This window comes from Channa argus, chromosome 14 (genome assembly GCF_033026475.1).
Source record: "Channa argus isolate prfri chromosome 14, Channa argus male v1.0, whole genome shotgun sequence".
Classification (NCBI taxonomy): Eukaryota; Metazoa; Chordata; class Actinopteri; order Anabantiformes; family Channidae; genus Channa; species Channa argus.
In genome coordinates this window covers 10,728,357-10,737,846 of record NC_090210.1, presented here as the reverse complement: position 1 = coordinate 10,737,846, position 9,490 = coordinate 10,728,357, and the positions used below count along the sequence as shown (strand labels likewise).

General features: G+C 40.1%; 1 protein-coding gene across 1 annotated transcript; it reads right to left on the bottom strand.

Moving 5' to 3' along the window:
* Positions 1-2,469: 2,469 nt before the first annotated feature.
* LOC137098685 (kidney mitochondrial carrier protein 1) lies at positions 2,470-7,745 on the bottom strand. Its single transcript, XM_067475192.1, has 9 exons — positions 7,519-7,745; positions 7,252-7,399; positions 6,962-7,056; positions 6,441-6,526; positions 5,641-5,736; positions 5,406-5,530; positions 4,696-4,819; positions 4,109-4,189; positions 2,470-3,600 (listed from the first exon to the last, which is right to left on the bottom strand). Exons 1-9 carry the CDS (start codon positions 7,589-7,591, stop codon positions 3,559-3,561), a joined length of 870 nt encoding a protein of 289 aa, XP_067331293.1. The 5' UTR covers positions 7,592-7,745; the 3' UTR covers positions 2,470-3,558.
* Between the last annotated feature and the right edge of the window lie 1,745 nt (positions 7,746-9,490).

Genomic DNA, 9,490 nt, shown 5'->3' with positions numbered 1-9,490 from the left:
AGCTCAGAGGGTGTGTTTTGTTTTAGACACAGCTAAGAAAGGTGTTTTGATTCCAAGTAGAATTTGTTGCCAGTGAACACTGCATTTTCTGCAGGGAAATCATTTATTTTACTCAATATAAGCACTGGCATTTTCTGAGCATCTTTTGAAAGCTGAAATAGGAAAACTGTTGTGTTGTATTTCAGCCCATATCTCAACTATGGGTAGGGCTCTTAAGGTGTGTTCCCATCTGACTAATGCATTTTTGAATTTGCACAACTGCTGGAAATTTGAAAAAGGCTGAAATATCATAAAACCATTTTCACGCTAGATTGAGTTGGAAAAGCTGGTGTATCAATAAAGACAAAACGCAACAAAGTATAATGGAAACAGGATCCTTTATTTAGTCATGGTGAACGTGAAGCATGAAACTTAATGTCAGTTGTCAAAGACATCAAAAATGGTGGTGGATTAAACAATTAATCTGATACATGAAATTAACAGAATCGCATTAGTATCTTTTTCATTTATCTGAGGTTTGACTCCCTCTTCTTTTGCAATGATTTTTGACTTCCTTTACAATAACCTCCAGGCGTAAGTAACCCAACACCTACTATGATGGAAATGCATGCTGATTCATATGTTCTCTGGCCATTTGGTTGAAATGTTCTCTAGATTTGAATGAACACTTGAGGATACTATGACAAGTGTCGTATAGTGTATACAGTTCAACACAATATCCTTTTGTTATTTCTTGCTAAGAATTAGATGATTAATATCATTGTATGTGAAGATACAGCCAGCAGTTTGATAGCTGACAGTAGCATGAGGAGTGGAAACAGGGCCTTTCGCACTTCTACATTTGGTTACGTGCTGGACTGTTTCTTGGGTTGAATATTCCTGGCACACAGTTCACTTTTATACTGAGATTCATGATTTACACTGTTTGTGTGGATTAAACTGATTCAAGGCTTTGTGTCAAACTGCCAGATGTTTAGTGTACAGACATGGGATTATTTTTTTGTTATTTGTGCTACATTTTTTTAAAAATGGTCTATAAAATGGTCTTGTTTTATGGGCAAAAGATTTCTCGAAACACAATTCAACATTTTGCAGGATTCTTTGGTCAAAATCTTCCCTTTTTCAGTTTGGACATTTACTACAGGCACGATTCTTAATTGTAGAAATTGCACTTATTTTTGCAGGAGAAAGATGTTTTAGACAGAGCTAAGAAAGGTGTTTGATTGTAAGTAGAATATGTGGCCAGGGAACAATGCATTTTCAGCAGCGAAATCATTATTTCACTCAATTTAAGCACACTGGCATTTTCTGAGCATCTTTCAAAAGCTGAGATAGAAAAACTGTTCTGCCGTATTTCCAATTGTATCTAAACTGCAATAACGAGCAAAAAGAAAATGACAATAGGGCTGTTTTTTTAGTCAGAACTCGTACAGCCCACCCCTTGTTTCAAATGGATTAACACTATGACAGATTTGTCTCCTCACGATTTACACCTGTCAGCCACAACGATTTTTGTGTGACCCACAAAAAAGCTGAAAAAACAAAAGAAATAAGGAGAGAAAGGGCAGAGCGGTGCCTTATCCCTCTGACACAAAAACTCATTCTGATCCTTGGAATACAATAGAACCAGCCCCCTTGCCCCCTTGGGCCAGGCAACAAATAATACCCGTAATGCGGCATGTCTGTGACTGCTGGAATCCCCCATGGCCATAATTGTCCAGCTTGTAAAGACTGTGCCAGGAATGTGATGCCAGAAAGCAAGCTAAGATGCCAACTTATAGATGCCAAATGCTGGCACAACTCACATTATTCTGTTTTACTTACCTTCTGCCTCGCCTCAACACAGATGTTCTCCATCACCTATACTGTACCTGAGTGTTCAAACTAGCATACAGACCCTTGACTTCCCCACCACCCCACGTATCATTGTTTGGAATAGAGTTATTTGACACAGCCGTGCTTGTCACGCCAATAATAATGTGGCAGTGGAACTCCTTGTGGCTTTAAATGAAGCAGATACAACAATAACAGTTCTCATATAAGTAATAACTCTCATGGTGACGCTTCCTAAATAAAAGAACAAGGCACAGACTGTACAGAGACTGCATGTTCACTGCAATGTTTCCCTCTGCATTCCCCTGAGTTCCCATCATCTCCTCAAAACAGCTCTGATGAAGGAAAACTGGGAATTTACCCACAGAAAGAAAAGAACAATTACATCTTAGATTCTTCTGAATAATTCATAAGTCATTGTTGTGTGAGATGCTGCATGAACATGTGTGTTTGAAATAAGCAGGGCATTCCCTCAGAAACAACACGACTGTGCTAGACTTGAGGTTTTCAAAGTTGAGGGCTGGGAATTTAAAAAGGTTTATAAACATCTATTGGTTTCAACTGGGTCGAGTTTTAGTGGGACGGTGTAAGGCTCCACAGTGCCACAGTGTGGTAAGAAAAAGGCAAAACACATACTAGATTTTATTCTTTTATTTCAAATGTACAGTGCTACAGCAGCATTTCCACAAACGTAAAAATAATTACACTGGCTTACACTTTGGCAGCTCAAATATAACAGCCAGCAATATATTTATTTTTAAAATGAAAGCTCATGTGCAAAATACAGTACATGAAAATAGATCTGCAGTCAGCTGTGGATCATGTGCAGTGGACATGGAGACATCTTGAATCCATTCCAGTGGTCTCACCCTAGAGGGACGTTGGATATAATATGTAGATTTACATAATATGTGAAATACGTTTTTATAGCAACATATAAAAAGGTAAGACAGAAACCCAGGGAGTATGGTGTCAGCAGCAAGCTGCCCACAGCTATATTTGCTGTCTGCCTTCTCTGGCACGAAGGGGCACCAGTCTCATCACAAATGAGCATGTAATGTCTAAGCACCCACACCGGCTTTTTACTCCAAAGGGAATCTTGGACTAATAAATAATTTCACCTTTCCATACCTCCAACACTCCTTTTAGAAAAACAACCAAACAAACACATCAGCTCAACGTCCAAGTTTCTTGGCTCACTCACAGCCTTTATCTTTTCTAACAGGAATGATTATTGTGATTTCGAACTGGTGTCCGAAATTCTCAGTCCTTATGCATCTCAGGCTTCGGCAGCCTGTATCACAAACTAAGGCACTCAGTTTGGAGACAACTGTCAATGTAGGCAACTCAATACTGGAAGCTGTATCCCTAAATCTCTCAAACCTCTTAATCAAAGGTAAAACAATGTTTAGGACCAAAATCACATGTGTAAAAGTTAAGGCTAAAGAAGCATTTGTATGTGTGTGTGTACATGTATATGTACGTATGTATGTGTCACACTCCCACTGACTCTTGCCACAGGCTTTAGGAGACATTGTCCAAACAGGAATCAGACAAATTCACATGCCTACCACAAACATGAGCTACATCAGCCTCCCCTTTCACCATTCAGTAGTTCCATCAAGGATGCATCCCCATCCAGACATTTCTGTGTTTGGTCCATTTAGTTCGTCTTGAAGCGGTGGCTCGTACTAGTCCTTGTCCTTAACTGTTTCGTTCGGCCAGTCACACATTGATCTTCTTCAACTGTTCGTAAGTGAGGAAGAACTGGGTAAAGAGTAAAGGAACATATGCAACAAGGGCACCAGAACATTTGGTTGGCACACAGGAAATTTGGCTCTTTCTATACTTGAGCTCAAAGCCATCTTTGTTATTGTCCACTTGTTGCCTTGGTCAGGCAGCTGAAACAAGTCAAGAATCTCACAATTCCTGGCTGGAGCTGGAGGAAAATTTTAATTAGTCATTTAGCAGATGCGTTTATCCAAAGCGACTCACAACTAAGCAGCAGAGAGTAGGGACAACTGGGTTTAATGTCTTGCCAAAGGAGTATTTGACCTTGTGGCCAAGAGGACTGGGAATCAAACCACTGACCCTGTGGTTCGTGGACAACTGCTCTACCAACTGAGCTAGAGCCACCCTCAGAGTAGTATCTGCTACCTGTGTATCAGATAGCAACCATGATTTAGCAAGCACATTTCACCTGTTCAGAAGATATTACATCATCTAGGGTGAATGTAAACAGACTGGTGCACTAATGAGATGGTTAAAAGGATACGATGATGTTCCATGGTCCCAGGCGAAGCCAGTTGGGAAAGAAGCCCTTATAGAGGGCCATGAAGCCCTCAGAGCGCCACGTCTGAAGAGAAAACAAACATGGTAAAAATCAACTTTATTTTATTATCTTCTAATGATCATCCTAAAGTGTTCTCTGGGCGGTTTTAACTAGGGCTGGGAAATCAGTAACATCAAGTTTTGATCAAAATATTAAAGTTTTCTTTTTGTGGAATTGTGGTTGTAATTGTGATGCTGTTAGCTGCTTTAAATGTTGAAATACTTGCAATTTAATTTACAGAAAAAAAAGAGAATAACATACAAGTTTGAATCTGAAGCTGCTTATGCTGAGCAAATCTAATTTTGGTATTGGTAAAGCTCCAAACATGCACACACTTGCCACAATAACACCAATGCCATATTTTTCATAAACCATCCTAACTTCAGTGGTTATTTTTTATCAGTCTTGACAAAGAGCCAGCTGTCTGATTAGTTGTTCTGATGGACTCCACAAGCACCCCTTATATTAAAGTTATCTACACACATCATCACATTAATTGTCTTCTTAGTTTGTGAAGAGTTCTGACAAACCTGCAGTAAGCAGTCCAGTGTTCCCTGGTACAGAGCTCCTCCTCTTTGGTTCATCATTCGTGTACGGACAACGTCCACAGGGTTGGAAGCCAAAGCCCCAGCCAGACCACACACAAAGCTAGATCTGAAGACAACAAACAGATTGTTATAGGTTATGGGATGTCTCAGCTCAGCAAGCAATCTAAATATGATACGTCAATCTCAAAGAAAAAAATAGTTTTAGTTCAATGTTTGGATGCCCTTTTTTTTTTTTTTTTTTTTTAGGAAATACCTAAAAGTACAGATGGAATACCCACACATTTGCTGCTATAAATACACACTTGGGCATAGTACCCTGCTCAGATATCCAGAATCTAGAAATGACTATTTAGAGATGCCTGCTGCTTAACTTATGAAAAGCAGTGCTAACTGTGAGCCGCAAAGAAGAATTAAACATCTGGTTTGGGAACGTTAATTCCACATATTTGTAATGGATTTTTTTGTGCAATTCTAGACATTGCATGTGATTTTCAGCAGTGATAACCAAATGCAAAAGACAAATTAAGAATCCATATATGCGTTATTGGCCTCTCAACCAACGTACAGGAGTCTACCTTTTCTGCATAACATCAAAATACTGCATGTCTTTCTCCAACAAGCAATTTCCTTTCAGTGATAATATCACTTGAGATAGAGTAGGAGGGGATCCTTTCCCTGCTCAGCAAACTTACAAAAAGTGTGTGTACACAGTGTCCCCCATGTAACCAGACAAGATCAAATGCTTCTTGGTGATGTCATACACTGGTAACTCAACCCCAACCACAATAGCTGCCCTCTGAGCTGTTAGAGAGACACCCTGATGCAGAGAGAGAACAGTGCAAGATTCAAGTTTAGTCTATGTGCTACCAACATGGATACAGCTTAATTAATCAATACAAATAATGCATTTTTTAACGCTTTCTGCACCTTCCACAGCCCTCTTGTCCCCTCTTCCTGGTAGATGTTGATGAAGTTGCCCATCATACTGCCCTGGATCACATTTCCCTGAGCCTGCATGCGAATCTGGAAAAACAGACAAAGGTAACAGTTTTTGAACTAAAACATTAGAGCAAGCACAGGCAGTCTGGAATGCTGTATTATTAGGGTGAGTCCAGCCTCATTTGGAATGTGACAACAACAAAAAAATTAGTAAATATTTCTGCAAGCATAATCTCCTAAAGCATATTCCCTATCTTTGTTTCCAGGAATTCTGCAGCACATGCCTGACTTGTTTTCATTTACTGTAGAATAGCTGCTGCTGTTTACAGATCTGCCACAATTTGCTGGCTTCTGGTCCTGTTGTAACTTGCCAGGAACAACTGAAACACTATGTGATGTAAACACAATGTTCCAAAACTGCAACCTGTTAACTCTTAACAAATGGATGCTGTGGACAGAATGTCACTATGTCTAAAAGCTGACATGCACATGCATATTGTGACCAGAACACTATGTTAAGTTTCAGGCTATAAATAATCTAGTGGGGTCTTAACAGAAACATGCAACCCTTAACGCCACTCTGCTGCCAAACGGTCACACCTACAGCCTGGAGCTGTTACAGAATGAAGGACATCCAAGGCTGCATAAGTAATTACAGCTCTATTTATGACTAAATTAAGGGATGGCTGCTGGTCAGTGGAAAACCTGCTCTACTGTTTCAGACTCAAATTTCATGAGGGCGAGGGCAAGGCCAAAAAAGTGCAACCTTGATATGTGCAAACCGCTACCTTTAGCACATCCGTAGGGTTGGCAATGGACGAGGAGATGACTCCAGAGAGAACTCCACAAATCACATTCATCAGCAATGTCTCATCTGAAACAGAAGAAGAGTGGGAGGCAAGCTGTAACAGGCAGCATTTTATGCAGTGCATCAGGCTGTCACCATTTCTTTACACTGTACTACAAAAGCACAAACTCTTATAATGAGCTATAGTATGAACAAAATAACCTGTCACAAATCTGTGCTCCCCAGGTTCATCTTTCAAGAAGATTGTACACATGTTGGTGGTTGGGTAGGATCAGCCCACTGAAGTAAGTGTGTATGTGTGTGTGTGTGTGTGTGTGTGTGTGAGAGTGAGTGAGTGAGTGAGTGAGTGAGTGAGTGAGTGAGTGAGTGAGTGAGTGAGTGAGTGAGTGAGTGAGTGAGTGAGTGAGTGAGTGAGTGAGTGAGTGAGTGAGAGAGAGAGAGAGAGAGAGAGAGAGAGAGAGAGAGATAAGTGAAAAGAGGCATAAGGAAATTGGGGCTCACCTTCTGGTCTGTCAACCAGCAGTCGTTTAAAGCTCTGGTATGTACCAATTTTTATGGTTCCATAGGAGGCCTGACGCAGCAAGGCAGGTGCTATTCTGTAAAAGTCACGTTTATTTTTATAATACTGTCTCACCATTTTTCTCTGGGCTCTAAGTACGTACAAAAGCATCTTTCTTTCTGGATCAAAACACTGAAACAAGCCCCTCACTAACGTTGTTTAGTTTGTGTGTAGTAAGTTAATACAGACAGACTGACAAAGAGTGACAAATGTACAAATCCACCCCACTGACCCCGAATACAGAGCCCGCAGCCCCTCCTCTCTCACGATCCGGACTAAAGCATGGAACATGCCTCTGTAGCGGATCTCCCGGTATTTGATGTCGCCCACTTGGCCTTGAACCTGGAGACGCGTCTTGGCTAGATCGATTGGGAATGTCCCTGTTAACACCGAACATGCCATTAGGACATCTTAATCAGCCGGAACCACAACCAGGACTTGAATATCGATGTGGCTGTACCACGCAGCTCGGTCTCTCTGCAGCTCCACACCTACTCACCACATTCCGCCGTCACTGAAGCTAACCCGCCGAAAACAAAGGGCTTCCAGTTGACGGTAGACATTTCCTTCATTCGTGTGCAGTTCTCGCAGACGAAACCTCCAGGGGAACCGGAAAACTCAATGAACCAATGTGAAGAACACAGCTAGTACCTCTTGAGGGATCAGTTTGTTTTAATCACCGGCGGCGATCGAGAAGTCCAGCCCCATGTCCCTCCTCCTGTCGCCTTTCATGTCTGAGGCTCCGCCCACCTCCCCCCCCCACCCGACACCTCCGGGCGGTTTTGCTTTGATCTTCTTCACAAGAAACACCGTATTAGGATTGTTAGGCGAATTACACTGAAATACTCAAAAAAACAACATGATCCAAGTTTGACAGCATTTTTTGTTTGACAAAAAAATGTGTAATTGTTGGTTTGATATACCTCAGCTAAAGGAGGCACCACCATTACAAAACACTTTTCACACCTATTTGCAGTAGGTGCCATTTTCTCCAAAGCTTTTGGTCAAGTTCATATTTGGACAAAGACTCATTTTTGATCGTTTAGGATTTGTACATCACCACAAGAAATTTAAAATGAAACAATCACGCTAAGCTTAAAGTATAGATGGTCTGCTTTAATTTGGCAGATTTTGAAAATAAAGAAGGCAAAGGTGAACTCAAGGACATCAAAAGGCCTGAAAGAAAATATAAAAGTCAAGCAAAATACACCTATACACTAGCTTTCAAGATCCAGAACACCCTCACTAAAGAAGGCAACTGTCAATGTCAACAATCAAGAGACGACTCCCCAAATTGAGATGGTTTATCACAAGCTGTAATGGCTGCTAAATGAACTGGTCTCCTTAATATTAATGATGATGTGACTGCTGCTAACTGGGAATTCCTGAAGTATTTAGGTCTTATTAGCTCAGTTTCAGCCTAATATGCTTTAATCTCCTTGGACAGTGCTTCATAGTGCAGATAGATAATGACCTGAAGGTTATTGTGACAGTGTAATGTTCTGCTCAGGGGTGGGAGGGATACCAAATTATATTAATGAAGTAGTATGACTGTTACTTTGGTTTTTCTTAAGTAACAGTACAATTACTGTTTTGAAAGCAATTCTTCTTAAGTACAAATACACTGGAATTCTTCTTTGTTACAGTAACATGAGTAAATGTAATTTGGTACATTGTAAAGTGCTTTAGATAAAAGCAGTATATGAATGGCCAGTTTATGAGTATGTCCAACATGGAAATACTCAGTTTTTTGCTCCATAGGCCACTTTTCTCTTTCCAATATGGTAACTCTCTACTTAATTGTTAAGTCAATATATTGTTTTGTCCTAAGGGCAAAATCAAGTCTGTTATTTTTTTCATCACAATATCATCATTTGTATTTTACAGCCATTCTGTCTATAGTATGAGGGCCGGCTGTCAATGTGATGGAATTTATTATTTTATGCACTCAGTATGGATGAATTGATGTTCTGGTGAACAGCACAGAATGATATAGATAAAATACATTCTCAAACTTTTCTGGTTCTGGTCCTTTTAATAGCCCTAAATCAACCAATGCAAAGTATAAACAGACAAAAATATATAAGAGAAATGTACTACATGTGTATGTTTATAATGAAATGTTTAAAACTAATAACATTAAATCCTATTTAAATAGGTATGTGATGTAAGATTAGAACTTTAGTGTGTAAAAGCCAAAATTTTGCCAAAGTTGTTGGGAGGCACTTCAACAGCTGAGCATTTCTGAGCGATCAAAAATCAAAACGATATATGTAAGCGGTGAAGCAAATTAAAAATAGGTAATGTAGTTTTATATCACTGCCACTAGAGGCCAGGACAACACCACTGTAATACTCCTCCAGTAATTCTCCAAGCCTATTGCACAGATTATTGACCTCAGTTACATGCATCTCACTCAGTGATGTGGTAGTGATGGTGGCCCAACCACTTACATATTATGTATAGGTCAA